Consider the following 27711-nt stretch of genomic DNA (forward strand, 5'->3'; position numbering starts at 1 on the left):
GTGGTTGGCAGGTGTTGGGTTACACAGCTACAAGCCTGGGACCTGGACATCTGGACAGCTCAGTGCCAGGTGAACCCTCCGCTCATCGCACAGCCGTCCTGGGTCTGATTACAGCACTGCCACAGCCACACAGGCGGAGGGCAGCGATTTGCCTCCTGGAGTCACTGTCCTTGATCTGGGGGTGGCCTGGTGTTTCTGTCCTCAAAAGTGCCGCATGCCCCTGTGCCTGTGGCCATTGTGAGAATGGCCATCAGTGAGGGGACACTGGGCACAGGGGACATGCAAAGGCCCAGGAGTCTCTGAGAACCTATGAGAAGCCCTGAATAGCTGATGCAGGGTGTTAGGGACCCCATGTTTAAAAGATGAATGCTGGGCTGGGGTATCAAGTGCCTGCTCAGCACAGGGCGGCCCTGGATTCAACCCCCAGCACTGCAGGGGAAAGAAGGGAAAGATGCACTTATGCATTTTCTATTCCATCTACAATGGCTTTGAAGTTCTTGTTTATTCATTTAATTGGTAGTTCTGGGTGTCTTCTAGGTGCTGGACAGTAATCCCTGCTCTCAGTCAGCTGGTGGCAAGGGCTGCAGAGGAAGCAAAGCTGGAAGGCAGGAAGTGCTGGTGTGAAAGAAGGTCCAGGGTGGAGATAGCAAGTGCAAGCCCCTGTGGTGGGGCCTCCCCTGCCAGGTCCCAGAAAAGATCTCAGTGTTCTGAGAACAGCAGGCAGGCCAGTGTGGCACAGCAGTGGGAGTGAGTTGACTGGAGCAGAGAGTGTAAATCACCTCAGGTCTATAGGTGTCTTCTCTACAGCCCGAAGCTCGTTCCTGGGCAGCGGAGGGGCCGGCTCCAATTTAATGTTTAACATGCTAGCTATGGTGAGCAGAATAATTAGGAGCCAGGGATGAAGCAGGAGTGAAGGCCATTAGGCTGTGAGGAAGCTGCTGAAATCATCCAGGAGAAAGGATAATAACAGAACAAGAGCAGCTCTTAGTAGCTGCTCATTAAGCCTGGCTCCCTAGTGCACACACCATGCACCACGTCCCCTCCAGTCCTGAGGTTGCCACTAAGACGTTCTCCATTCTACAGCCCAGGAAAGTGAAGTTCACAAGGAGAAAGTCATTTGGCCAAGGCCACACAGCTGGCCAGTGGGGCACTGAGCTCTGGGTCCAGCCTCTTAACCAGCCCCGGAGGAAGCCTGGTGGGGCTGGGAGGAGGCCCAGGGAAGTGGAGCAGTGATTTCTACTGGCTGGGGCTCCCTAGTGCTTGGGCTGGGAAGGAGAACTGCAGGATGGGCACAGCATGTGGGAAAAACCCTGAAACAGCTTCTCGCCTAGGTCCCAGAGCCCCTTCTGTGATTGTAGGAGCCCAGAGACGAGTACAGCAGGAAGCCCTGGAACAGGTGGGCAGACAGGAAAGCCAGAGGGTCAGCGCCACACCCCAACTGCCCCCACCCTGCAATTCTGGGCATCCATCCCAGGGCCTCACATGTGCTAGAGCAGCCTCTGCCAGTGAGTGCACCCCAGCCCCTCTTTTGTGTCCTTGCATCAAAAACTGAGTGTCCCAGGCCCAAGACAGTGGCAGTGAGGGGTGGGTTCTGCCCAGGACCAGGCACCCTGGCTGTGTGGCTGGGCCACCTCCTCCACCTGTGTGGACTTGACCTATAGGGCCCAAGCAGCTCCCTCACCCCTGCAACATCCAGCTGTCACACGCCAGCTGGGGGACAGGAATCTTATCTGCTGAGCGCTGCTCTCTCCCCTGGGGGTGTCATCTCCATGGAAGCAGGGTCCTGTCCTCTCCTCCACTGCCCAGGTGGTGCCTGGCTTGCCAGGGGCTGGCAGCATGCCAAGTTCCTACTGTGTGTGGATAAGCAGGCAGCCAGCAGGCACCAAGTCCCAGGGGCTAGACCAGGGAGTCCCACAGGGTGTGTGGGCCAGGGTGCCCTCGGCAGCATGGCTGTGGCCTGGGTGGTAGACACGGAACTCTCCTGGGTCAGCACTGTCCTGGGTCCAGGCTCCTGGAGAACTTGGGAGTCCTGCAGGCTGCTGCCCAGGCCTGGGCCTGGCCCTCCCCTGATAACCCTGAGTGGACTGGGTCGGTTTGGCAAGGGACAGTCAAAACCAGAAAACCTAGGGCCGGGGAGTGGTGCCACACCTGCCTCCCAAGTACAAGGTCCTGAGTTTGATTCCTGGTACAAACAAAACAAAACAAAACAAAACAGAAAACCTAGAGGGAGCGATAGGGAGACAGAGAAAAGGCTGAGATGGAGAGACAGAAAAGAGCCAAAGCAGAAAGGGGCACAGGGAAAGACAGAGTTGGGCCTTGTAGCACATACCTGTAATCCCAGAACTCTGAAAACCTGAGGCAGAGGATCAAAAGTTCAACCCCAGCCTGGGCACCCAGTATAACCTGTCTCAAAATAAAAAATTAGAAAAACAAGGCCGGGCGGGACAGACTGGGGATGTATGTAGCTCCAGTGGGAAGGCCCTGGGTTCAACCTCCAGTACCGGGAAAAACAGAGAGGAGAAGTTGAGCAGAGAACCACCCTACAGGATGGAGTCAGAGGCCAGCTGGCCGTGCTGGGAGCCTGGGCTCCATGCTGCTCACATCCACAGGAAACAAGAAGTCTTCCCTGCTTCGACGTGTCCCCGACCTGGGAGTCCCCTCAAAGACAACGTCTGCCTCGCAAAGACGTGGGGCAGCCAGAGAGCAGGCAGAAGTTGAGGGCAACCTGTCCACCCAAGATTTCAGGCTGTGACCCCCCAGGCCTGTGTGATCTCGGGCTGGCTGCTCACCCTCTTGGGGCCTCAGAGTCCCCATCCGAGAACGAAGCTGGGCTGCCAGGAGGGAGGAGATTCGGGAGCTCAGGAAGGATCTGAATTCCCTTCTTGGGAAGGACTTCCAGCCTCCCGTGGTCGACGCTGGCACAGCAGCCTCCCCATTCCATCGCACGCGGCCAGGCTGCCGCTGCTCCAGCCTTCGCCTGGTAGCAGTGGCCTCCCGGCCCCTGCACGGAGATGCCCGGGACTACTCTGCACACTCGGGGCCTGGGCGCGTGGGGATCTGGAGTCCACTGTCCCAACCCCAGCAGGCCCATGGAGAAAGAAGCGTCTTCCCACCCATCCTTTCCGCCTCTCTTGACGCGGCAGCGTGAAACTAGGGTTTGCACCCGCTGTCCTCAAAGCTCCCCTTTCTTGGACCAGAAAAAATATGAGAAAAGGAAAATATGAAAACAAAGTCTTTGTAAATAGGGGAGGATGGAGGGGGTGAAGTGAGGGCAGGGATGTGGGGAAAAAATGAGAACGAAGATCTGTCATGTAAAGGTACAAGATCCCAGTGATGAATGCAACTGTACTGTATACTTTAAAAGTACCAATAAACTCAACAAGATTAAAAAAAAAAAAAAAGTTCCCCGTTCCCGAGCTAGGTCCCCGCCCCTGGACGCCCCGGTGCCACCTACCCCTCCGCCCACGACCCCACCACTCACCTCGGGTCCAAGTCCCGGCTCTGCGGGAACGCGGCCGGGGAGCGCGGGCACCTGTCCAGGCCCCGGCCGGAGGTGGGGGTGGAGGCGGGGTCCCCTGTGCGCCTGAGTTTCCTGGCCGGCTAGGAGGAGCCCGACGGCGCCAGTCCCGATCTTAGAACGGTCCCCCGAGGGCCGGCCAGAGACCCGCCTAGCTCCCGACTCGGTTCCACCCCGGCGGGCCCGGAGCAGAATCTGTTCAAACCCAGGCGCGTGAGAGAGACCGTGGACGTGGGTGACAAGGGCGCCCCCGCCGTCGGAGGGAGGTCATAGCAGCCTGGAGGGCCAAGGCTAGGCCTTCAGACTGGAGGAGCCATGGGTTTCGCCTCATTCTTGTCTTTTGGGGATATTCTATTCCTCTTCCATTTTACAGAGGAGGGAGCAGAGGACCAGAGAAGCCAAGAGTCTTGTGTGCCACCACACAGCTCGCTCAGGGCAGAGCTACCCTCCTGTACTCACTGAGCTACCCTGACCAGTAACAGCAAGTATCTGATTACTGTTCAGCGATCCTAACGGCAGGGGATCCTTTTAGTCCCTACCTCTCAGATGGGAAACCAACTCTGAGAGAGGCTAAGGAACGTCCTGAAGGTACTGGGCTGGGACTGGAGCCCGGACTCACAGTGTAAATGGACTAGTAGATCCTGGCACCTGGTATTATCATGGCTTGCTGTCTTCTGTGAGTGTCTGGTCCACTGTGGGTTATTCCCCAAGACTCTCGCTTGTAATAAACCACCACTGTTCCGCAACTGCTTGAGAGGAGAGAGGTACAGCTCTGGAGCTGTGGAGCAGGGACCCCACCTTTTAGCTCAGCAGGTAGGGTATCGGGAAGTGTTACAGACATATATATCATCCCAAAGTACGACTACAGAAGATGGAAATGTGTCACCCCACACGGACTTCTCTAGCATAGCAATGAGCTGGTTATGTCAGAGCCACAGGAGAGCCCGTGGACACTATCCTCAAAGAAATGCTTGTATATCAAGGATATCTACACCAGTAAAAAGTGTATACAGGAGGAGGCTGCTCTAGATAACTTTTACTGCTAGAGATACTTTACCAGCACAAGGAGACAACCTTCAGTCAGGGTACAAGCCTTCTGCTCACCATCCTGTGCCTTGGGTGGCCATCCCATCTGTCTGAGCCATAAGCCCCTAATCCTTTCTAGAGCTCAGGGAGCTATATGAGCTGCAGCCACTGGCTCTTCTCCAAGACTCCTGTGTGCTTGCACATAATTGAATGGCTTTCTCCTGTTCATTTGTCCCTTGTCAGTGGAGCCAAAGGACTTAGAAGGGTGGAGGGAAGCCATTGTTCTCTCTGCTTCTGTTGCAGATACCTTGGATCTCAGGGTCACAAGGCCCTACCCTTGTCCCCCAGCAGGACTCCAACAGTAGGCCCTCCCAGTGATGCTCCCACCCCACGCCCATAGGAAGTTCTCCCTTAGATCCTGGCTACTGAGGTCTCCCATCATCATCTTTAGATGACTCTCATATTATCTTTGTTTTTTGATTAAACAACACATCCTTGTGGGCAACCTTCAAAGACACTCTGTTGCTTGCCAGATTCAGAAAACTGCCGAGTCTCACATTTAAGTCCTTTCTCAACTGGGATCAACAAACACTGATGACTTTATCACTCTCTCATACATCACCTTCACTGCAAGTTTGATGCCAGCCTCAGGCACAGAGTGAGTTAAAGACCAGCCTGCAATACATAGTGAGACCTTGTCTCAAAAAAAAAAAAAAAAAAAAAAAAGTAATCTGAGCCATATGATCCATACTTTAAAGCCAGTCTCAAAAGTCACCTCCTCTGATGAAATCTTTCCTAATAACACTCATGTCTAATAACCAGTATACATGCAGAACTTACGAAATGTTGTATACATCAATGAATGAATACCAACCAGTATATCCTGCTCATTCCTAAAAATCTCTGGAAATTTTTATAACTTTTATTGTTTATTTAATAGATTTTGGTTTTTTAGCCTTCCTTCCTTCCTTCCTTCCTTCCTTCCTTCCTTCCTTCCTTCCTTTTTTCTCTCACTGTCCCTGTTTCTGTCTGTCTCTTGTGCTGGGGATAAACTCAGGCCCTTTCATGAGCTAGGCAAGCACTCTACCTCTGAGGCACTCCCCAGCCCCTTTGAACACTTGTAAGTTCGCAGAAAAACATTCCACGCACCCCCTTGTTTCCACAGGGTCAGGACAGCACAATGTGTCATCACTCAGAACCTTGTTTTTCCCATTTAATATCTCAGAGATGATTGCTCTATATCCTGTACACTGGGATAGTTCATTCATTCAGCAATGCAGCCTGAATGCCAGCTCTACACCAGGCATTCAGGAGATGCGTGGGACATAGGACTGACCACAGATCAAGTCCTTGCTGCGGACAGCAGGCGCTCTGCTGGATGGACTTGGACACTGGTCATACCCTGCAAGGCAGACTCTGCTCTGTAGCAAGCAGAGGAACCTGACAGGCCTCTGAGAGAGGGAGCCAGTACAATCGCTGTGCTGGGGAGACATGGCAGGGGAGCACGACGTGGGGGCTGATAGCCCTGGGAGGACAGCACCAGCAAGGCGGCCTGCTGGGCCTGTGGGGCGCTTTCCTTCAGCCCCGAGGGTTTACAGGGTGAATGCAACCCCTTCCCACCAGCTATTACTCGCCAGCAGGAGACATACTGCAGGAACTCCGGTCAATCTGCCTGCACAGTGGGTTCCCAGATGTGACTTGGAGAGGTCACCCGGTTGCCATTCTCCGATCATGTGTCCGCCACCCACCTTCCCATGCGATGCACCCGAGTATGTCCTTCAGGCAGGTCCGGATGGCGCTCACAATCCCCCAGCAACCTCCAAGGCAGAAAGCAGCTACCTCGCCTTTGCCCAGGACCGTTCCTACAGAGGGCTGCATATCCGCGGAACAGAGACTGGGAAAGGACCTGAAACGCCGCTGCAGGTCCTCAGAGCCGCCACGAGGTGGCGCAGGAGAAGAGCAGGCCAAAGGCATGTGGTGGCCTTGCTCCTTTCACAGGGCCTTGCGTGGGGTCGGTATGGTGTGCTAGGTACTTTTCTCTCGTTGCTGAGACAAAATACTTGACACCCAAAGTTATAAGGGAAGGAGTGTATTTGGCTTACAGTTCATAGACGTTTCAGTCCATAATTGGCTGGCTCCAAGGCAGGGATTACAAACAAGTATCGTGAGCAGAAAGAACATGGCCCACACAGGCAGCAAAGGTAATAAGAGTTTAACAGAATCTTTCTGCCCCTTTTATCTTATTCAGACCACCGGGATTAGGGCGGTGCCAAGCCAATCACTCGCATGTAGCGGTTTGGTAATCGCACGCCCTGAACCCCAGAGCCACGTATTCCAGATTCAACTTCCTCTGCAAAAGAAAGTCCCACCTCATCTGCATCAGGCTTTGGGGAAACATCTATAGCAAACCATAACAGGATGGGAGTGGGTAAAACAGATGTGGGAGAAGGTTAGGGGAAGGTTAGGGGAAGGTGCCTGATGCCCCACATGGGCCTACAGCACGACTCTCCCGCATCCCCAAGCCGCACACCTCAGGCCCAAGAATCGAGCCCAGGGCCCAGAGTAGAGTGAGAAAAACGTCATGATAAACGCACAGTGAGTCTGTTTGTCTGAAGAGAAGCCCCACAACTGAATTCTGCACAGTTTTAGGGGTGTGTGTGTGCGTGTGTGGGTGTGAAAGGGTCAGGAAACAGGAATGGACAGTGATCAAAGGCGACTTTAGACTTTGCTGAAATTTTAATTATTTAGGAGTCTATAACCCTGTTACTTGTACAACCTAAAGTTAAAAAGTGCTTTAAAAAAGGAAAAAAAAAGTGAAGAAAAAGAAATAGCCAGGGAGCGCCCCCATCCCCTGGGCAGGGCTGGCTTGGCGTTGCCTGGGAGCTGCCTGGAGGAGGCCTGGAGGTCCTGCTTCTGGGAAACGTTAGAAGGGAGCAGCAGCGGGGTGTTGAGCCCAGGTCTCAACCCTGGGCGGGCCTCAATGTCCCCATCTGACAAGTGGCTGGTGGTGTGGGTCTGAGGTTTCTGATTTTAACCCCCTGGGATCCTCTGGTTTCCGGTTCTTTAAAGTCCTAACAGGAAGATTTGCAGTCGCCGTAATTCGCCACCAGGGGACGCCATCTAACCTATTTGGAAAAAGAAAAACCATTTGGCCACGAAGGGGTCCTGAGGATGGTATCCTTTTTTTCTTCCCTTTTCCTTCTTTCCTTTCAATAATTATTTTAACTCTACCTTGTGCACCGAGAATATGGCGGGGAACAAGGCCCCCCAAACGGAGCTGTTGATCTTCCCCATAGTCTAGTCCCCCATCCCCCTGCCTCTTTCTGGCCTCTTCTGGATTTTGCCTTAGCCCTTGCATCTACCCGCCGCTTCTACCCTTTCTTCTTCCACCCACCCTAAAGGATGCAGTTAGCAGGTCCTTTCTCCCTCCACTCTGACCCCTCTCCCCCCTCCCAGCTGGCTGGGTTTCTCCTCCCAGTGCTCTTGTCCCTGCCTCCTTCCTTCTTAGCACTCGCTGTTCCCCCACACTCGGGCTCTCTACTTAGGGTGCTGGTATCCTCATGGCTCCTTCCTCACTTTTTTCAGCTGTCTGCTTAATCTCGTCCAGGAAGCGGCTCTTTTATTCAGGGAGCCTCGGGCCCTATGATCACCTACTCAACACGGGGCCCTTGACTACGTGTTGTGTGTTCACCATCTTCTTTGGGTTGGGGTCTGTCCCCACTGGTGGTGGCTGAACAAAAGTTAGGAGTGTCATTCCCAGTTGGTCCTGCCTGTCATACAGCAGGAGCCATACAAATACTTACTGACCGAATAAATAACATTAAGTTAGGGCAACTGACTGGATTTGGGGATAAGGGAGAGAGGGAGGTGTTGAGCTACTTTGTGAAAGAGTCGAGCAATGGATCAGGGTGTCTCTGGCTGAGTTGAAGACCCTAGGGTGGCCTAATAGAGGGGAGACTTTTGCCTGCCGGGGCCAAGGATCACAACCGTGAGTATCTGGGTAGTGGGGTCCTGTTCCCTGTGCTTAGCAAATGCCCTGACCCGCTGCTTCTGTGTCCTGGACTTCCTTCTACCTCCCCCTTCTGCAGGACCAAGAAGGGGTGTTGGGTGGAGCCTGGACCTCAGTTTGCCTGCCTGTCTGGGGACAGTGAAGAACAGTGTGTTTCTCCCCTCCCTGGCAGAGTGGCTCTGCATCCCAGGGCTTGGGGACAACAGAGCTGAGGCCCCTGCCTGACCCCCAGCAGATGTGCAGAAGGCTGAAGGCAGCAGCCTGCAGCCTGGTGCCGCAGCCCCTGTGCATGGGGCCTCTGCTCCCACCCCACCCCCAGGGACAGGACAGGGCTGGGTTTTCCCACCTAGAACATCTTCCTCCATCACCCAGTCTCCATGTTCCTTTCCTACTCGGTGTCCACCCACCTGGAGTCAGCCATAACTATTGTCTTCGTAATATTGTCTTTAAATCAACTCACTTTGATTGAAGTAGAAACTTTCCAATGCACAGAAAAGAAAAAAAAAATAACACTGCTAACTACCTAGCCAATTGCCAGAGTTAACATTAGCAGTTTGTCACTTTTTTTGGTATTGGGAATCAAACTCAGGTCCTTGTGCTTGTGAGGCACCTGGCAGCAATACTTAGCTAAATCCCCCGCCCTCTTTTGTCACACTTGACACATTTGTCTTCTGAAGTATTTTAGTCTAAATCACAAATGTTATAGATTTTCATCTCTTAATACTTTTAAGACTGTATCTCTAAAAAAATGTAAGGCCATTGCCTTGAACACCACAGGCTCACTATTTCATGCCCCCTGTATTAACAGTTCTCTGATATTTAGTCTGCAACTGATTCATTTTTCCCTAAAATGTGTCCCATTGTTGCAGAAAGCTGGATCCACAAGAGAAAAGCAAGCATCTCCAGTCATAAACAAAAAGGATCTCTGGAAATGGACACAATGTTTTAGTGCCCTGCGCTCTGGCTGTGTTAAGGAGATTAGTGAGTAATCCATGTAACAGAAGGAAGGACAGAAGGACACGGAGGATGCTTTCTCACGGATGTCAAGGGATGTGCGGAAGATTGGGAATGTTATTGGGGTCAGTTAGTCTGCAGGGTGGGGAGGGGCCCTTCCCTGGCTGAGGAGGCACTAAGGCTCCCGGGTCCCAGAAAGGACTCGGTGACCCTGGAGTCCACTGGTGTGGGGGTGACACCAGACAGGGGCCAGGAGGCTGTGCCAGGCTCCCTGCTCTGATTCCATCTATACAGGGGGCAAATAGTTATTCCAGGACAGAACCACAGCCCTGCCCTCTCCCCTTCTGATTGTGACCTCCCCCGTCCATCCCCTGTCCTCTTTCTGTTCCCATTCTGTGCTCTCTTAGCTCCCTGTGCTCTAGGAAATGTCTCATCTCCTTGGAAATCTGCCCTGACCTGGCAATGCACTAGGGTCCTAGCCTTGGGAAACTTCAATGGGGGTGTGGAACGCAACAAGAACAAGAAAACAAGCCATGCCTTTAACCCGTCTTCAGGAGGGTGAGGCAGGAAGGAGCATTACGAGTTCAAGCACAGCCTGGACAATTTGACAACTCAGCAAGGCTGTCTTATAAATAAATAAAAAGTTAAAAATAATCTCTAATGAGGGGCTGAAGATGTAGCTCAGTGCTCCTCAAGTTCAATCCCCAGCACCACAAAGCTAAAACTAAACAAAAAGCAAGGACACAAGCATGTGAAATAACGTCAGTATGAATCAATCAGCGTGTAGTCAACGTGCATGCTGTGTTCACATTGTGCAGGACATATAGGGTGTGGAGGTGTGGAGGGAGCGGAGAATCGGGTAAGAAGTGGCAGGTCAGAGTGCAGCCCTGATCCCCCTAGGCCAAGGGCTGGTCTGAGTGAGGGAGTCAGAAGACTGTGTGAGTCACCCTGGGAAGGATGGAGCAGGCAGAGGGCACACAGCCAGGCTCTGGGCTCAGAGCACACCTGGGCCAGTCTGGGGGCTGGGGTTTCAGTGTGTGTGGGTGTCCTGACCCCTTCCTTAAACCCCCTCGGCCCCAGCAAGAGATCAAGGGAGCCAGGTTCCCCAAGCCAGAAAGGCTCATTTGCATCTGATTTGATTCGAAGCAGAAGGCTCAAATTGAAAGCTGCCTTGGCCCAGGATAGTAACTGGGACAGTGCCTCTAGGAGAAGGGTCTCAGGTGTTGGGTTTTCAAAGACCGTCCCCAAGCCATGACCTTCCCATGCAGGAAGGACCCTGCCTCCCCACCACATGTCCTTCCTGCCCAGCCTTGCCATCTGGGACTAGGGAGGGCCTTGGGGACAGGGTCTTTTCCTTTCCTGAGAGGGCTGCAAGGTACAATGACAAGGCCACTCCCAAGCCCCTACCCATGAAAAATCCCATCTGTTAGACCCAGCTAATGACCTTTGACCTGCTGCCCTGAAGGCCAAGTGTGGAGAAGGCAAGACCGACCTCCCCTCAGCCTCCCCATCTGTTCTCTCCCTTCTGTCCCCTGCTCTGTGTGACCATGTAATTGGGCCAGGGCATCCCCACCCCCCTGGTCTTCCCACCCCATCTCATGTATTGAAAGTGGCTTTTCCAAAGCTGGGTGACTTGTGTCCCACATCTGTAATTGATGCCACATCCACGGTCCACCTGCTGTATTTTTGGCACATGAAATTGAACCTAGGGCTCTTGCATTTAGCTACATCCCCAGCCTTTTTTTACATTTTTCAAAATTTCTGAGGCAAGGTCTTGATAAAATAATTTGTACCAGGTCTGTAAGTAAAAAATCAGTATCATTTGCCAAAATTAGGAAAATACTGGGGGGAAATAGAGTGGAAACAAAAATAGTAAGTATTATTAAATTCTAGTTTAGCCTCAAGTGGGGGGAAAAAAAACAGACATAGAAGTGTCCCTGCTGAACTCTCCATTGCTCTGGCCATTTGAAAAGGCAAAACTCTAGAGAAATGACACAGGTAGGGGTGGGTGAATTGATGTCAGGCATAAGGGAGATTTTTCTGGATGCTGGGAATTACTTTTGGTTGTAGGGGTGGTTAAAGGGTATGCATTTGTCAAAAATTATCCAAGTGCATTCTCTTCTTTTTTTTCTTTTCAAGTGTACTCTTAAAGTTAGTGAATTTAATTCATATATGACACTAAACAGACAAATTAAAACAAGCTAATTACAGCTTAGTCTCTTCTTTTTCTTACTACTAGCAAGTATAAGAATCATCACACAGAAGGAGAAAAACTAAACCCTACTCTGAGGTTACACGAAAATATTGGAAGAAAACTAAAGCGGAGACTCTAAAGTGGCATGGTCACCAGCCTAGTGAAGTTCATGAAGGTTTCATACCATTTATAAATCAATTCTTTACTGGGAATAGTGACATACATCTGTAATCCCAGCACTCAGGAGGCTGAGGCAGGCAGATGGTGAATTTGAGGCCAACTGGGCTACAAAGTGAGACTGTCTCAAAACAAAAACAAAAACAAAACCCCATAATAAACCAAAAAACCCTCCATCTTTCTCCATTCTGATTTCCCTGTGCAGGGCAGGTGACCTTTGGACCAGTTCAGGTTTTATTGTCTATGATTCTAGAGGTTGAAGGTGATAGTCCAGGGTTTTAGACTGAGAGAGTCTAAAGATTTGAAGAATTCAGGAGTAGAACATCCTGAAATTCCAGAGTCAAATTCATTCTTGGCTCCTGGGCTGTATAGGTCCTAGGAGCAGAGAAAGGACCGTGCCACCTGGGGCCAATTCCTCTTTGGCACTCAGGCCTGTGCTGCCCTCCCAATCCCTCAGCTGCCACCCTGTCCCTTGCCCCAGCAGGCTGTTTGCTGGAACTACTGTCACTCAGTGCTGACATCTGGTGCAGCGTGTGAGCGTGTGTGTTCTTTACCAGTAGTTGAGGGAATCTAGTCAGCACCCTCCACAGCTGCTTTGTATAATCCTGGGCTACAGTATGAACATATGTATCCCTACTAAATTCATATGGCAAAGCCCTAATGTACAAGGTGCTACTGCCTGGAGGCGGCACCCTTAGAGTCGATGAGATGAAGCTGGGCACTTGCCAGTGGGGTTTGCAGCCTTATAAGAAGGGCAAGGCCCTCCCCTCCACCATCATCTGCAAACGCTAAATCTGCACATGCGCCCAGATGCGGAAACACCTTGCCACCATGTTGATGACTCTCTCCCGTCCAGCCTCTCGTGTAACCTCATGATTAACCCAGAGAGATTTCCACTGTCCCTCACCATTCCCATTGCTCCGTGGCCAGTCAGTAAACTTGGGGTTGCAACTCGACTCTAACAATAACTTCATTTTTGTGTTTTGAGACAGTGTCTCACTCTATAGCCCCAGCTGGACTTCAACTTACTGGGTAGGATAGGCTGGCCTCAAACTCATGATCCCCATACCTCAGCTGCTGGAGGGCTGGAATTACAGCGCTGAGCCATGACTCCCAGCTCTTCTTTCCTATTATTAGGAATGCTGTAGTAAATATTCTTCTTGTTAAACCTTTTTTAATATTCATTATTCACTCAAGACTAATTTTTAAAATGGTTGCTATTCACATTACAGGCCCATTGATACAACATTTCAATTTTTTTTTTCTTTTTGGTACTAGGGTGGGGTTTGAACACTGGACTGTCTACTTGAAAGGTAGGCAAGGCACTACTGAGCTAAATCCCCAGCCCTCAACTTGTTTTTTTGTTAAAAAAATAAATATAACTATATTGTCTTCCAGAAAGCACATCTCTATTAAGCATATCACTACAGTGTATGGAAGGATATATCTGGGTTGAGTTTTCTTTTACTTCACTTCCTTATTTTTTCTCATGGAAAATCCTCAAGAGCGTTACTTACGTTTTTTAAAAATAGACAATACATTTTGGAGGCATTAAATTCAAATGATATACAGCATATTTTCTAAGAAGCTCTCCTCCCTCCCGCCTGTGTGTCTCCATTGGGACTGGCTACTGGTGGGTTTCTCCAGAGATGACAGGTGTGAGTTCACACACAAAGAGAAAACACATTTCAAATTAAATAGAATGACCAGGTGCAGAGAGACAGACAGCTGACATCTAACACTGATTTCATCTTGGTTTCGAGCTGAGTGGAGAAAACACTGCCAGGGTCATGTTCTGGAAGAGACAAACCCACAAGCCTATCAACAGGGCGGGATGTTGTTACTCATGTGCTGAATCAGGATAAAGCTGCAAGGACCCAGAACCCTCTGATGCAGGCCTATTTAATGACAGTTTGTTCACCTCCCTGTTCTGTGGATTCTGCCTCCCCACCCTCCAGGGTGGGTGAGGGGAAGGCCTGGGATCCCTTGAGTTGCTGAATTAATGGCAGGTGTTCATAACAAATTCTCAGGGGGAGGACATTCCTAATATGATGTTGGCACATGAAGATCCCCAGAGTTTCTAAGATCTGAGTGTGACCAGTCTGTTTCCCTGTGGCCTGATCTGTGATCCTGGCACTGTTCCTTCTGCCTCAGGTCTTCCCTACTTTCTCAATTTGGGAATGAGCTCAGGGTTTTCCTTTTGTTTACTTCAGGATCTGGTATGTGCGAGGCAGAGGCAACTTTGAAGATGCCTAGTTTAGCAGGGCCTTTATCCAGACATCTCAAATATCTCCCAAACCCTGATTAAAATTATGCCACTCAGGAAAGAACTCAAGCAACACCACTGTTGTGACTCCTGTTTAAATGAAGTCTGAGAGATGCCGTTGTGATGCAGTCACATGGCAAATTCTGTAAAATCTGCCAAGGTAAGGTATTTTAATCTCACTCTGTTACAACCACCATCTCTTTCCGCTCTCACTTCCTTTAATATTAGATGATGCTGGGATAGTTGGACGCATTTTGGGAACCTGGCTAAGAGGAGCTTGGCATCATAGTAGAAAATATACGCATATTGTTTTCAGTTGCTTTTGTGGGTAATCAAATTACTAACTCATCTACTGTAGGAATAGCTTCAGGGGAACCCCTATGGAGCACAATGAGCTGATTCCAGGGTCAGAGATCACACCTCAATAAATACACATGGTTTTATAGTGCCCAGTCCCACAAATACATGGTAGTGGAGAGGAGGTTTGAATTGTATGCATTGAGCCAGAAGCTAGTTCTGGAAAGTAGGTTTGTGGAAAGGAAACTGATAAATAGGTAATTAATAAACACCATATTATTGCCTGGTTTTTGAAACATTTGTGGAATTTGTCCTTTGCTGTACTCTCTTTTTCTAATCAGATCTTCACTTTACTACTTAAATTCATACTTGTGATTTTTAAATTTCTTTTCTTAAAGGAGTCCCATTATGTTGTACAAGTATCAAGAAGTGCAAAGCCTAGGTCTGCCCTGTTTAGTTTTCTCTTGTGTCTTCCAGGTCCACAGCATTCCCTTTCCTTTCCTTAGTACTACTGCCAAACACTTCTCACATGTGTACAGGGAATGCAGCCGAGTGGTTCAGGGAACTTTAGGGCTCTCATAAATCAAATGGGAGTAATAATATGATTTCCCTTGTCAGATAGCAATGAAGTCAGGTGAGATAATGGGCAAATAAGCCTGGAGCTCTATCTAGCAGAGGACTTGGTTGGTGCCAGGTTTAATACATAGCTGGTCCTTACAGACACAGCCAGATTCCCTGTTTATGACAGCTATCTGTTCTGAATTGGTTGTTGCCCATGCTGGGCTGCACAATATGGTTAGCAGTTGATAATTACTCCCCACCTCTGCCTGTCAAAGGCATGTAATGTACACAGTAAGTATTTAATCACTGGCAGCCAAAGACAGACTCAAATGGCTCCAAATTGAAAAATGCAGACCAAAGCAGTGATTGACAACTTCTTCATCTGGAAGAGTTCTGATAGTATATTTATCCTATCCTCTTAAATTTTTTTCCTTGACATGTACAGGTGTTGAAAATTTGGAAAATCTACAAAAACACAAAGAAGAAATTAACTGCTATTATTATGTTTATCCACATACATAGAGGATATTATGGTTATATATCTAGTATATATTTATTCTGCACATAGTGCTTTGAAACATGCATTTAAAAGTGCAATGCCTCCTTAGCACTTCTCTTTATCTTTATATATAATTTACATATATCTTTTTTAATGGCTGCATCAGAAATACTCCTCATCAGAAAGTGGCGATAATTACAAGTTTTAGAGGGTTATGTCATAAACATTGACAAGCAGTGAGTCATATAAAGCTACTTTGGCATGTAAATGCCAAAGGATGACATATAAAATGACACATAAAACCAATCCATTGATGACGTATAAAATCAATCCATTTTCAATGGGTGTTGAAGTTGTTTCTGTAATTTTTCTATGATGACAAACGCTGGGCAATGTTAATTTTTGCTGGTAAAATTTTTGCCTTTGTAAACTTTGTGAATGCTGATACTGCACATTTTAATACTAATTCTCTTATTTTTGTGCAGTTAGGGGGATGGAGAAGGGAAGGGATTTGCTCTAAGTCACAAAGCAAGCTAACTGCAAAATGGGAATTAGGAACGAACCAGGGGCCCCCGACTAGTACTTCTTCTAGCTGAGGACTCAGAGAAAGTCTCACCTGAGAGAGGGTAAAGGAGAAGCAGGGAAAGAATTGGGCGCCAGGATAGAGCAGAGGGCAGAAGAAGGCGGGGTCGCTGAGCCAACGCCTAGGCCTCAGCCATCAAAACTAATAGGTCGCCTGGCAACGCTAGCGGCGCGGCGTTCGAACGGAAGCGAGGAACCAATCAGGAAGTCCGGGGCGAACCATTCCGCTGAAGTGGGTAGGGGCGCTCACTTCCCCTTCCTCCGAGCACTGCAGACCTTCGCTCCGGCGGGGGCGACAGGACTGCCCCGGGCACCGGTTCAGCTGCAGTGCAGAGGACAGTTCGGAAGACATCCCTGCGGGCCACCACGCGGGTGGAGCCTCCTGGGCTGCTTTGGCAGAGGCCACTCCAGGCCTGGGCCGGCGCTGTCAAAGCTAGCTTCTCTTGTCCCCGCGTGGGAGGAGTGGAACACGACTAGGGCGGGCTCCAGGTGAGCACGCGGGTTCCGGGTGCCAGCTCGGGTGTGAGGGGATCCAGTTTCCCGAGCTTGTGCTGTGCGTGTCCGCAGGGCGGCGAGGACGCTGAGACTCCAAGAGGCAAGTGTCCTCGACCGGCGAGGTCTGGTACAGAAAGTAGTTCCACTATTTCCGCTGTGTCTTGCTGCCTGTAGTGGAGGGGCTTGCAGAGTTGCCTTGAGAAGCCTCGACGGACAACCGGTGGTCACTTTCTCAGTCCCTTATCTCCGGGACGTGGCTCGTGGATCCCTGGCTGGATCACCTATCCCCACACAGGCACCGTTCTCAAGGTACCCATTTTGGACCTGCCTCTCTCCAGGCAGGCAGGGATTATCATCAGGGCTCCTCTGGGACCCTTCTGCCTTCTGGGCTCTGAATTCCTGGGCTGCCCCTCTCAGAGTACTTCTCTTGGAAAATCAGACGGTCTTGACATTTCTGGGCTAGATTAGAGGTGGCAGCAGATTTTATGGCCTTGGAAGTCGCTGCTGTACTGTTAGGCGTCTGCTTTGGGTCGGGGGGGGGGGGGGATCTGCTTTGGGTCGGGGGGGGGAGGGGCAGTCTCTAAGCCAGAGCCACTAGTCACCAGGGACTTTGGAGTTAGGAGTGGGGCCAGGACCCTCCCAAATGGAGTGCCAAGTATGAGACTACACAGGTATTCTGCCTCCCGGGGCGCCTCTGCCCAGGTTTTTATTGCTGGTCTCCTTTTGTGGGTGGAGAAACTGAGAAGCCTAAAGCTGCAGAGTTGTCAATACAGGTTGGCTCCTGGTCCGTCTGACTTCACTTTTAGGGGCTTTGACACAGAGTCATAGGAGTTGAGAGTCTTGCATCTCTTCAGAAGAGAATTACTTATCCTCTTCTGGATCAGCCTTTCAGCTTTGGGAAGAGGAGCTCAGAGAACTTGAAAGAAAATTAAGTCTTTATTTGTTCTTTCAACACATATTTATTGACTGCCTATACCCTGGCCTCCCCCATGTGTGTTTTGTTTTCTAATGCTGAATGCATTTTACTTGTGAGCCAGTGTATTATCTTCCCCCACTGGAATGTGACATGAGGCAGGAGCTGGGTGCTCTTCACCCGCATGAAATCCAGGGTGCCAAACCTCAGTAATCAAGATAGCCAAAGCTAACATCTGCTGACCATTTGCTGTGTGCTCTGCTAGTGGGAGGTCAATGCAGACAGTTTCCTTGGAGTGAGCACAGTCTGCCTGTCTCTGTCACAGTTACAAGTGCTCCAGGAGGCAAGCTGTCCCATTTCTAGGTGAAATTATGTAGGTGCACTGGTGATCAGTGGGATTCATAACAGACAGAAACTGGAGAGTTGGCCATAAGTAGGGACTGAAGGGGAGTAATTAGCACCAAGAGCAATAGGTATCATTGAGCAAAAGTGCGAGGTGGAACAATGCCCATGGCCTGTACTGTACGTATAAAAGGGAGAGGAAGAGCTTGTGTCCATATTTGCTTTTCTCTGGAAGGAGAGCCTGCTCTCTGATCATAGTGGTGCCTTCAAGGAGGACAGTTGATGGGGGAATATTTGTTCTTTTTATTTATTTATTTTTTTTACTTTATTCTCTTTAAAGGTATTGTATTTGAGTCATGTGCATGATGTATCATCTCATTGAAAAACCATTAAATAAACAGTTAGTGATTAAATATATGTAAAATCATGAGATCACAGCCTTGTTTGTGATCTGTCACCAACTCGCTGTGTGACTCTGGATGAGTTTCTTCTTGTCTGGGTTGAGATAGAACTCTATGATGGTGAGCTCAGCCCAGGCAGACAGCAGTCTAGAACAGGAAGTGGGCTTGGTTGTGAGTCTGTTTCAAGTGCTAAAAGACCTTGAATGTGGCATCTTTGTCATTTGGACCCCACTGAAAGCACTTTTTTTCCCATTTTGCCACTCCAGGTACAAACCAAGGCCCAGAAGGTTGAGCTGGTAGAGGTGGGCATATGGCTGGGCCTGGCAGGAGTGCAATGCCCCAGGCATCCACACCCACTCTGCTCCTGCAGCCTGCTCATCACTCCCTTCCTGAGGTTTGTGCAAGGCTGCCCCTGGCCAGGCTGACTCCTGGGCAGGTCAGGGCACAAGCCTTGGGAAGACTCCAGAAATAGCTTAGGACCTGGCATGGCCCTGGGGGGTGCCAAGCAGGGTGTCTCTGACCAGAACAGCTGGGCTGAAATTGAGCTGGGCTGTCCTGCTGGCTGACCACCTCCCTACTGCCTGGAGCCTTCCTGATCCTCTTGTGGGGTAGGCAAGGGCCTCCATGTCTCTACCAAGTCCAGGTTGGCTTCTGCTGAAGAGAAAGAGAGAGGCAAGTGGAAAGAACAGGAGAGGGTTGGTGCCGTGTTATAAAAATGATTAACAGCAAAACCACACCTCTTACCCCCTAAATAAAGGATAAAAATTACCAACATGTCTTGAGTACCTACTGTGTGCTAAGTGCTTTACAGGTATACATTGCTTTAATTCCCTGTATTCTCTGATATAAGGTTGTTGTGAATGTTATTTCCATCTTTTAAATTTAAAAAAAAAATTATTTTTTTGAGATACAAGGAGAACTGAGCTACATCGCCAGTCCTTTTTGTTGTTTTAGTTTCGAGACAGGATCTTGCTGAGTTGCATAGGCTGGCCTTAAACTTGTAATCCTCCTGTCTCAGTTTCCCAAGTAGTTGGGATTACAGAGACCCCACATGCCTGGCTGTTATTTCTATCTCACACAGGGTTTAAAAGCTGCAAGAGAGGTTGAAAAGCTTGCCCAGAGGTAAAATTTGAATCCAAGAAATCTGGCTCCATATTTGCACTGGTGTGTTTGTGTGTGTGTGTGTGTGTGTGTGTGTGCATATAAAATAAATTAAATTGGTCATCTTTACCACTTGTGAGTGGAACTTAAGTGGTGTGAGTATATTAACATTGCTTTGCCCTGATCATCCTCTCTATCTCATGAGCTTTTTCATCTTTCCAAACTGCAACTCCATCCCCAACAGAGTAATTTCCCATTTCCACCCCCACCAAGCCCCAGGCAACCACCATTCTACTGTCTGTGTCTGTGATTTTGACCATTCTAGGGCACTCTAGGGCATTCTATGATGGAACCTAGATACCTCCATAAACAGAAGCATACAGTATTTGCCTCGTGTCTCACTTATTTCGTTCAGTATAATGTGTTTAGGCTTAACTGTGTCATAGCATGTGACAGAATTTCCTTCCTTTTAAAGACTGAATGCTAGTCTATTTTGCATGCATCCACACCACCTTTTGTTTGCCTTGCATTCACTGATGGACACTTGGATTGCTCTCGCCTTTTAGTTGTTGTGACTAACGCTGTGCTGTGAGTTGAGAGGGAGGCATTGTTATGGGTCCTGTTTTACAGCTGGGAAACTGAGGCATGGAGGAGTTGTGTATTCCTGTGGAGCTGAGATTTGAGCCCCAGCAGGCTGGTTCTGGAGCCCATGCTGCACCCAGCAAAGGAGGCTGGGGTTGCAGTAGGAAGGGCATGGAAGCAGAGTGTCACATATGGTGTCTTTGTACGAAGGAGAAGGTGTGGCTAGAAGTGACCAGAGCCCAGCTGAAAAAAGTGGGACAGATCCAGGAAGACCAGCAGCAAAGTGGGGTTGGTGCCCAGGGACCCTGGTCTTCTTCCCCTTTTCCCAAAGATGATTATTACTTACAAAGGGAAGATGATAACTAATTGGGCAGAGGGGAAGGTGTCAGGTGCTCCCTTCTCTAATGAATCGGCTGATCACTGAGATCAGGCCAGACTGTTGTGCACTGTTGCTGGTCAGCTTCGCTAAGGCCACAGTAGCACTTGTGTGTTGCTTGCACACATATGTTTAATCTCCTTTCCCCTCTCTGCTTTAAAATTGAAATTTTAAATTGTATGGTTGACATGCAGACAAGCGGTATGTATTAATGTATACATCCTGATGGGTGACTTAGTGCCAGTCCAGCCACTTTGTCACTGTCATTTCTTCTTGGCACTTGTTCCTGGAGGGAGAGTATACAGAGGGGTGTGGTGGAGGCCAGTGGGAAGACAGGAAACCAGTGATAGACTGGCAAATCTCTAAAATGGCCCGATGCAGCTAACACTTGGAAGGGATCAAAAGGGGTGAGAGGGTGAGTAGCCAGGGAGACCTCTCTGAGGAGATTTGAAGGAAAAATCTGAAGGCCTTGAGGGAAGAGGTCAGGGAGAGAGCAGCTGGTGCAAAGACCCTGGGCAGGACAGCTCTTGGCCTATTCAGAGCCAGCAAGAGAGCTCTGTGGCTGGACCAGTAAAGAGGTGGGAGAGGTGGGCAAGGACTTGGTCTTGGAGGATCTGAGGGTCACATGAGGAGGCTGGATTTTATTCTAAGGGAGCCATAGGAAGGCTAAACATAGCTATGATGGGATCTAGTTGGGAAAATATTGCCACTACTCTCCCCATTTTACAGCTAAAGAAACTGAGGCCCCAAACCATAGCCTGTGAGTACCTCTGAAGGTTGTTCCTCCTTTGGGGTCCCAAAAAAGGAGGCTGTAAATTCTTTAGGAGTTCCATTGGGGACATAATTGGTGAGTGACCAAAGCCTAACAACGCTGGAGACCCTCTTTTACCTTCTCCCCTCAGACCCAAGCCTAGGTTCAAATTCTGGTTCTGCCTATTTACTTAGCTGGGTGACTTCAGGCTGGTGGTCTTACTTCTGTGTGTCTCAATTTTTTCATCTGCAAAATGGAAATAACAGCACTACATACCTCATAGAGTAGCTGTGAGAATGAAATGAATTAACATATAGAAAGAGCTTAGAACAGTGCCTAGTCCAGAGTATTCAAATGAGATGAGTTCTTTTTTATTATGCAATGGTGCTTTGCAGTTACTACTATTAGTGCCTGAAGGAGGGCCAGGTGGGGAGCCTAGAGCTCATGGTGGGGGACAATGGTCTTGTCCATCCCTTCCTAAAATTGAGGAGTAGGGGGGGCTCAGTGCTTGGAGAAGAAGGAAAGCTTTCCAAGTCACTTCCTGCCCCTTCTGCCTCCACCCCAGGCCTGGCCCAACCCCCGCCAAACAAAGAAATGAAATAAGAAGATTCTCTTTGGCTGCCCAGGTCTGAGGCTGATGGACATCTCCTTCCCTGGACCTCAGTCTCTCAGGGAAAAATGGCTCACCTGAGTGGCAGAGGCCTTGGGGTGGCAGAGGGGAGAGTCATTGCCCTGGCAAGGTTCCTTCCTGTAGGGCTGCACTCTCCTCTGGAAATGGGTTATAGTGGGATCCAGGGGATTGGAGGTTTAAATGAGCCCAGTGCTCAGTGCCCAGCACTCAGAATTGTAGTTTTAATGATTGCGCCCACCCCTGCTGGCATTTACAATTTGTACGAAGTATGGACACCCTCAGTCCCCCAAGGTCACACTGGCCTGTCCCTGAAGATGGAGGCACCCCTCAATCATAGAGCAGAGGGCCAGCAACCTATCTAGGGACTCGTAGATAGAAAAGGGTAGCATTAAGACTTGGTCTGGACTTAAGGAAGAAGAAGGGGAAGGGGAAAGAGAAGGAGAAGAAGAAAAAAAAAAGACTTGGTCTGGAGGGAAAGTGGCCAGATTAGACCCCCATGTGACTATGGGCAAGTGACAGCCTGTCCCTGCCTGGTTTGCATTAGTCAAGCTAGGATGACAATAGAGCTTACCTCACAGGGGCTTGGGGGAAGATTAACATGGGTTAAGTAATACCAGGAAGGACACTTTCCTGTGCCAAGCCCAGCGAGCATTCACTGCTGGTCCTGAGATTGTGTGCGTGCTCAGTGTTCCGGTCTCTAAATGGATGCATGACTTCGAGCTCCAGTGAGCTGTGGGCTGTGGGATCAGACTGGCTCCTGAATGAGAGTCCCCCAGTAAGCTGGAGTGGTTTTGACCTGGTTCTGGCACTGGCCAACTGTCAATGAACAGGGGATCCAGGATCCCGATCAGCTCTGGCCCCTCCCTGGCTTTCCTTCCCCCTTTTCGGGTAATACAGTACCTGGGCGGCGATTCACCTGCCCGCTGCCGCCACCGGAAGTTGCGCAAAGACGGGTTACCCGAGCCACAGGTGGGCAGGCCGGAGGAGCATAGGGCAGCTCAGCGGACGTTGCAGCCAGGTACGTGCAGGAGGGGGCAGAGATGGAGGCCTGGGCTAAAGAGACGGGTAGCCAGGTTCTGGCTCCCCAGAATGCCGGGAACTAGGCAGGTACTCGCCTTTGGGCTTTAATGGGACCTGGGGATCTAGCCTTCAGCTCGCTCATTTCAGCCCGGCTAGCCCCGCCTAGAGAGGGGTAGCTGCCGTTTGTGTGGCACAGCACGCTGAGGGCCTGTAGGTGTCGCTTGTGGCATTCTTAGCTTCCAGGAGACCCCAACGTTGCCCCCAAAGGGGAGGGAGGTCAGAAGTCAAACTGGGGATCCGAGTTTTTCCCACTTCCTCCGGAATCTGCAGCCAGTGGAGCCCATGCAGAGGGGCAGAGTCAGACCGTGTGCCCCAGGAATACAGAAGAGGGCTGGGGCTGGTGCATTTGGGGCACTCGTGGGCAGTGCTTGAAAATCGGTGGCCAGGCCTTTGGGCCGTGAGAGGAGGCCTCTGAGGATATGGAGCCTGGGACCTGGCCTCACCTCTGGGGAGCCACCCTGCCTTTGTCTACCTATGGCATGGGGCTTGCAGGCCTGAGGACTGAAACCTGTATCCTGCGCCTCCAGCCTCCATCACTACTCAGGCTCAGGTACTTCTGGGGCTGCTTAGAGAACTTGGAGGGTGGTAGGCTGTGATATGCGTTGTCAGTTGTCAAAGCACTGCAGAGACTGAGCTGAGCCCGCAGCCACCCTTTCGCCAAGGGCCAAGGCAGGTCCTCAACCCTGTTTGATCTTTCACTGACACTGTGACCTGAAGATGCTGGGAGCTCTATTTTTAACTGCCTTGCACAGATAAGGAAAGGGGCAGTGGCTTGTGGTTTGTGCAAGGTGCAGTGGGGGCAGGTGTGCGAGCTGGAGAACTTGGGCCAGTGGCCCCAGAGTCAGGCTTGGTGACTTGCATCTGTTCTGCCTTCTAGAGGGGACCCTGGGGCCAGTGGGCTTGTTAAAATGGGTAGGCATTGAAGCGCATCGAGAGACTTTTATGCTCTATTGCTGCTCCTCTGACCTCCTTCCTTCCGCTCTTTCTCTCATGGTGCCTGGGAAGGAACTGCCCTCGCCAACGGGTTGGACTGGTTTGGGTGGCTGTGGCCGCCAGTGTGGGGGTGGAGTGGGGGTGGGGAAGATCTGGATGAGGCTCAGCAGTTATGGCCAGAATCTTCCCACGGAGGTTCCTGGGGTCTGCCCTGAGGGGTCCCTTCCTTTCCTACCAGCCCATGTCCCCCACATAGTAGTACTCACTCTGGGCAAACAGCCCCCGGTCTTTTTCTCAGTTCATCACTGCTGCCAGGACTAAAGTGGGGGCCTGGCAGAGCAGATGGAGGGGCAGGTAAGTTCGCAGACTTGTTTTATTTGTCAAATGTGTGCAAATATTTTTTAAAAATGTGATTACTGAATATGCTCACAGTTAAGAACCCGGAGTTTGCATGCGCTTCTGGATCCCACCACCCTGCAACACAACACCTACCCCTTGGGCCACTTGCCACATGCCTGTGGTGGGCTGGGTGCCCCTTTCTTGTTTATCACAATCTGGCCCTGCGCGTCAGGCTCCCACAAGCATTTCAAGTCAATGACTATCTGCTGCATACTTACTCTGTGTCGACAGCGGTATCATGAAGCAGACCCAGTGAACAAAACAGACCAAACCTCCACCTTCTTGGAGTGATATTTTAGGGCACGAAGGAAAACAAAGTGTAAAACAACCATAGACATGTACAGCAAATTATATGGTGCTTGTGAAGGTGATAAGGGAACAAGAAATTGTGTATGTGTTGGAGGTGCTGGAGTGCTGTGGGGAGAAACCCTTGGCATGAGTGTTCTTAGGGTGAGTTTCACATGGATTTGTCTTACTCTGGGACCTAGCGTTGTCACTTTTCTGAGTCCCAGTTTCTCCATCTGTAGAAGGCGGTGATTGTGGCCAACAGGCTTGTTGGAGATTTCCAGAGAGAAATGTTTGGCACACAGTAGAGAGCCCCTACCATGCAGACCCCTCCCTCCTGGATTTCCGGGCCCCAGGAGGCTGTTCAGTCCAGCTCTGTGCCATGGGTGTGAATGCTTTTTTCTGAGCTGTCTACTGCAATGACCACTGGCTACTTGTGGCTGTTGACAATTTGAAATATGGCTCGTGTGTCTTGGGGAACCAATTCTTAAGTTTTCAGTTAATTTAAATGTTAAGCAAGGTTAAACAGCCATAGAATACTAGTGGTCTTTGAATTGGACAGCCCTGCATGGCTTGAACTGCAAGTCCTTCTGTGTCACCCTGGCTAAGTGCTCTGTCCCCTCCATTTTACTAATGAGAGAATTCTGGATTTGATGTGTGGGTTTTTCTCTGTCACCTCCAGGGGCCTGGCTGACAGGGAAGAATGGTGGTGCTTTGTCACAAGCCTTAGCCCCAGGAACTGCCTTGATGCCTGGGTCATTGGGCCCCATGCCTGGGTGACCACGTGTACCCAGGCGTGCCCTTCTGTGGTGAGTGCCCATCCTGTGGCTGCTGGCAGGACAAGGGCTGGATCTCTTTTGGGGTCTGTGTGATCTTGGGCACTTCTACGTTCCTTGCAGCAGTGTAGCTCTGGCTGGACAGGCATCAGTGGGCCACCATGGGCCTGACATTGGGTCTCATACTGGAAGCTGATGGTGTCTGGATGCCACTGGGGCACGGCGGGGATTTTCTGCTCTTTCCCTGTATACTCTGCTTCTCTGCCTGGGGCCTGGCAGGCCCAGGCAGGTGGATGGCATAGAGAGCAGCTTCCTGCCTGGCTGGGTAAGAGGCAGCGATGGTACCAGGCTCCTGGGCAGTCCATGGTAGGGGGGCTGGAACCCTTTCTTTTGGTCATTCATCCCCAGTGCCTCCGCTAGGCATTGCTAGTGGAGTCAGCTGCTGGGTTTGTGTAAGCAAGGTGATTGTCTCCCTGAGTGTCAATTTCCTCATTCACACAGTGGGATTGTGAGAGGACTCAAAGGCCCAGCTGGCTGGTGCTCAGCGTGGAGCCGTGAGCCTGCTTTGTTGGCTTGAAGTGGGCCTTGTCTTTATTCTCCAGCACCTTTTTTCATTGAGTGTGATCAGCTGGGCTGGACCGAGAGCGGTGTGGGTGGGGCCACCGGCCTTTCTTCAGTGATTTCCTGCCTACTGATTGGCTCCCTGTGAGGCAGGGGTGTGGCCTTTAGTTTATAATGGAGCAGGAGTCTTTTCCTTCTGCTGCCTCTGCTGAGCCTTTGTCTCAGTGTTTTCATCTCCTTTTCTTTTCCTGCTGCAGCCGGTGCCGCGTCCAGCTGCCGTCTCTTTCTGGATGCCTATCTCCTTATGTCTATGGTCTCTTCAAGACTCACGCCCTTGAGGAACGTGACAGCCATGCCGGTGGACACGTTGACACCAGGAGCCCCAGCCACGCCTGTTCTTCCTTTCCGCCTGCGGACCAAAGTTCCTGGCTACTTACTACGGAGGCCAGTGGATGGTGGAGCCCGGAAACTCAGTGCTGTGGAGCGCCTGGAAGCGGACAAGGCCAAGTATGTCAAGAGTCTGCATGTGGCCAGCACCCGCCAGGAGCCTGTACAGCCTCTGCTGTCTAAACAGCCACTCTTTAGCCCAGGGACTCGCCGAACAGTGCTCACACCCAGCCGTCGAGCTCTGCCTGGTCCTGGCTGCCGGCCCCACTTAGACCTGGACATCCTTAGCAGCCTCATCAACCTGTGCGATAGCCCGGTGTCCACTGCTGAGGCCAGTCGAACCCCTGGACTAGCAGAGGGAACCCCCCAGCGCCTCCCAGCCACCCCTCCACGCCCACTGCCCAGTACAGCTGCTGTCCGCCGAGTGGACGTTCGCCCTCCACATGTGTCACCCGCTGGGCCCTGCCCATCACCAGGCACAACTGTAGCCTCCAGCCCAGTGCGGCCACCGGGTCTGCAGCGCTCTAAGTCGGACCTGAGCGAGCGCTTCTCCCGGGCAGCAGCTGACCTTGAGCGCTTTTTTAACTTCTGCGGCCTGGACCCAGAGGAGGCACGGGGGTTGGGGGTGGCCCACCTGGCTCGGGCCAGCTCAGACATCGTGTCCCTGGCGGGGCCCAGTGCTGAGCCAGGCAGCTCTGAGGGGGGCTACTCTGCCCGAAGCTCGGCTGCAGTGGAGGAGCGCGCCCGGGAGCGGGCCCCCTATGGTGTGTCTGCGGTGGAGCGTAATGCCCGTGTGATCAAGTGGCTGTATGGCTTACGGCAGGCACGGGAGACCCCTGCGGCTGACGGCTAGGTCTCTCTTCCATGTGGAATTCACCACAGGACAGGTCTTGGAGAGGCAGCTGCCTCCTGACTGCTCCTGCAGCATTCATTCCATGTCTGGATAGACCAGAGATGGTCCCTGGGTGAACTTGGTATAGAGCCAAAGGCTGAGGCCTGGACCAAGGACTGGGGAGGGCTGTTCCTGACCTTCGAGCCCTCTGCCCCACATACAAGGTTTCTGACATGAGTCAAGAGCCTGCTTGACTCTTCTGGTGAGGCTGGATTTGAGATGTTTTAACTCTCACCACTGAGAGTGAGGGGCTTGGGGACCTGCCGAGCCTGTATACCCAGTGGCTCCATTTCCTCCTTCCTTCCTGGCCTCAGTCCTTTGCTGACTTCCTCTTCCTTACTCGGTTGGCCCCAGCTTCCTGGGAACTCATCCTGGGGTGAGGGCAGGGGGAGGGGGCCTGTCTACTGCTCTTCCTGACCTTTGGCAGCTGGCTTAGGTGGGTAGAAGACAGGAGGGACTGACTAGGAGTGTGCACTCCTCTGCCCTTCTTCCCTTGGTTAATAAATGCAAATGCTTCTTTCTCAAGGGCTGGGTCTTCAGATTCTTCTGTATTCACAAGGAATAGGGAGCGTGGGAGAAGTCTTTTGTAATTGATTAATTGATCACCCCAAGATCTGGTAGAGCAGGATGTCAGCCACTGGCCTGAGATCTGCCCACGACACGGATCCTAACTCATCTGAGAGGCTGGCTTTTCCATAGAAGAGGAAACTGGGCCCCGCCACAG

The 27711-nt window shown here is 50.8% G+C and overlaps 1 protein-coding gene across 9 annotated transcripts; it reads left to right on the forward strand.

Annotated features, from left to right (window-relative positions):
• Positions 1–16303: 16303 nt before the first annotated feature.
• On the forward strand, positions 16304–27508 carry Fam110a (family with sequence similarity 110 member A). Of its 9 annotated transcripts, none has more exons than XM_033767161.1 (3): positions 16507–16571; positions 23926–25180; positions 25966–27508. In XM_033767161.1, exon 3 carries the CDS (start codon positions 26013–26015, stop codon positions 26946–26948), a length of 936 nt encoding a protein of 311 aa, XP_033623052.1. In that variant the 5' UTR covers positions 16507–16571; positions 23926–25180; positions 25966–26012; the 3' UTR covers positions 26949–27508. The 9 variants fall into 9 exon arrangements, with proteins under 9 accessions (XP_010619792.1, XP_010619787.1, XP_033623052.1 ...); XM_010621483.2 differs by lacking the exon at positions 16507–16571 and having other exon boundaries at positions 23312–24041; positions 25054–25180; XM_010621490.1 differs by lacking the exon at positions 23926–25180 and having other exon boundaries at positions 16304–16571; positions 26033–27508.
• The last annotated feature ends 203 nt before the right edge of the window (positions 27509–27711 follow it).

Source organism: Fukomys damarensis, unplaced genomic scaffold (genome assembly GCF_012274545.1).
Source record: "Fukomys damarensis isolate Sample0158 unplaced genomic scaffold, DMR_v1.0_HiC HiC_scaffold_22, whole genome shotgun sequence".
Lineage (NCBI taxonomy): Eukaryota > Metazoa > Chordata > Mammalia > Rodentia > Bathyergidae > Fukomys > Fukomys damarensis.